Source organism: Seriola lalandi, unplaced genomic scaffold (genome assembly GCF_002814215.2).
Source record: "Seriola lalandi dorsalis isolate HSWRI2012SDOR001 ecotype SW California unplaced genomic scaffold, Sedor1 jcf7180001974907, whole genome shotgun sequence".
NCBI lineage: Eukaryota > Metazoa > Chordata > Actinopteri > Carangiformes > Carangidae > Seriola > Seriola lalandi.
Genome location: NW_019445573.1, coordinates 1 through 1,653, shown reverse-complemented (window position 1 = coordinate 1,653; position 1,653 = coordinate 1). Strand labels below are relative to the sequence as shown.

The 1,653-nt window shown below is 43.3% G+C and overlaps 1 protein-coding gene across 1 annotated transcript; it reads right to left on the bottom strand.

Moving 5' to 3' along the window:
* Positions 1 to 79: 79 nt before the first annotated feature.
* On the bottom strand, positions 80 to 1,429 carry LOC111654784 (signal transducer and activator of transcription 1-alpha/beta-like; the record flags this gene model as incomplete). The annotated part of the gene is made up of 5 exons (XM_023405923.2): positions 80 to 178; positions 387 to 439; positions 553 to 688; positions 1,130 to 1,228; positions 1,318 to 1,429. Coding segments are annotated over 5 exons (499 nt in total), but the record flags the coding sequence as incomplete, so codon positions are not given.
* Between the last annotated feature and the right edge of the window lie 224 nt (positions 1,430 to 1,653).

Here is a 1,653-nt window from a genome sequence, read left to right as displayed (position 1 = left end):
GTCCTACTGCACAGCAGTAACTATGGGGGGGTGGAGGGTGAGATGGGGTGAGACATGGTCAGTGAGCATGGTCGGTGGCTTACTTCTCAGTCCAAACAGGCAGCAAGTGTTTCTTGATGAGCTCCAGGATGGAGTCCAGCCACATCCAGAAACTGAAGGGCTTTCCTGGAATATTCTCCTTGAATCATGTACGACACATGGACAGAGACACAAAGAGTACTTATTTGGCATTTAAACATCACATTATGATCAGCATGTGATGGAGATATGAAATATAAAAAAGCATAGGGCATGGAACAAACTTTCTAATCAGCCACTACATGGCACAACCATGTTTGAGATGAGACCACATGCTACTGTATGCGGTTATGTAATTTAATACTTACCTTTGAGAACTTAGACCAGGACACTTGATAGTCACTACAGGAGGCATGCTGACCTACAAAAAGACAGTAAGTGACATCAGGGACTATACTCAGGGACCTAACCCGCAGTAGCCTGGCACTTCAAGTCAGTTTTCCAAAGTCAACTCAAGCTCAAGGGTCGACATACCGAGAAGCTTTTCTCCCAGCATGGTGAGCTGCTCCTTGTTGAGGCCCCGACCGGCAAAGGTGGAAAACTGCCAGCTAAGGACCTCGGAGAGCTGGCTCCAGCTGGCCCGAGGTGGGTTTCCAAAGAACGCCAAGTTCTGTGAATGACCAGGAATAGGGAAAGGATATTATATCATTATATCTCTAGTATAATGGAATTTTGTTTAACTGAACCACAAATTACAGCCTCAAAGGGAAAGTTGAGTCAACACCCTCTAAAAGAGTTGGAATGGTCATTTTTGCATTTCAATTCCACTGAAATGGAAATTGCACCAAACAAGAATCATATCATCATCTGAACCCTTTACGTCCGGAGAATATCTGTAGGCCGGGCGTCTCTGTAGCACCACATGTACCACCGCCTCATTTATGGTCTGTTGTGACACATTTGACCTTTATCAAAACATTCCAGCTCCTGCAATTTGGATATTGTACTTGGCCATATTGCAATTCTGATAATAATTCAATTAATTGTTCAGCCCTACTTTCCATTTTTTAAAAGACATTTTAAAACACTATGTCAGAGTGTGCTTGCTCACCCTCGGCTCATCCGTCAGAAGGTTGTACCACATGACAGAGGCCCAGCCTCCAGGCAGCTGGCTCACATTGGAAATGACCACCAGTGGCAGAGAACACGTCTGAAAGAATTCACATACACAATAAACAAGTTGCTGCCACAACAACAGCAGACAGCCGATCGTCAAGTAATATCAACGCTGCGTCTGACCTCCAGATCAATGGTGAGGCCCTGCACCGTGAAGCAAGCCTCAAAGCTGAGAGAGTGAAGTTCTTCTGTCACAGAGAGCAGACCCTGTAAAACACACAGACACCCCTCAGCACTGCTTTATTGGATCTAACTATTTTAAAGAGGTGGATCAGAAAATAATAGTAACGACATAGTTTGTCATTATCATTATTTTTCAATTACTTTTATTTTGAAAATAAGGCACAATTAAAACACAAAAACACAATTAAAGCTGGAGTGCAGGACTTTTAACATATAAGCAAATGTCCGTCATCTTTGGCAAACAAATTCACACAAAGCTGATTGAACCAATCAGCA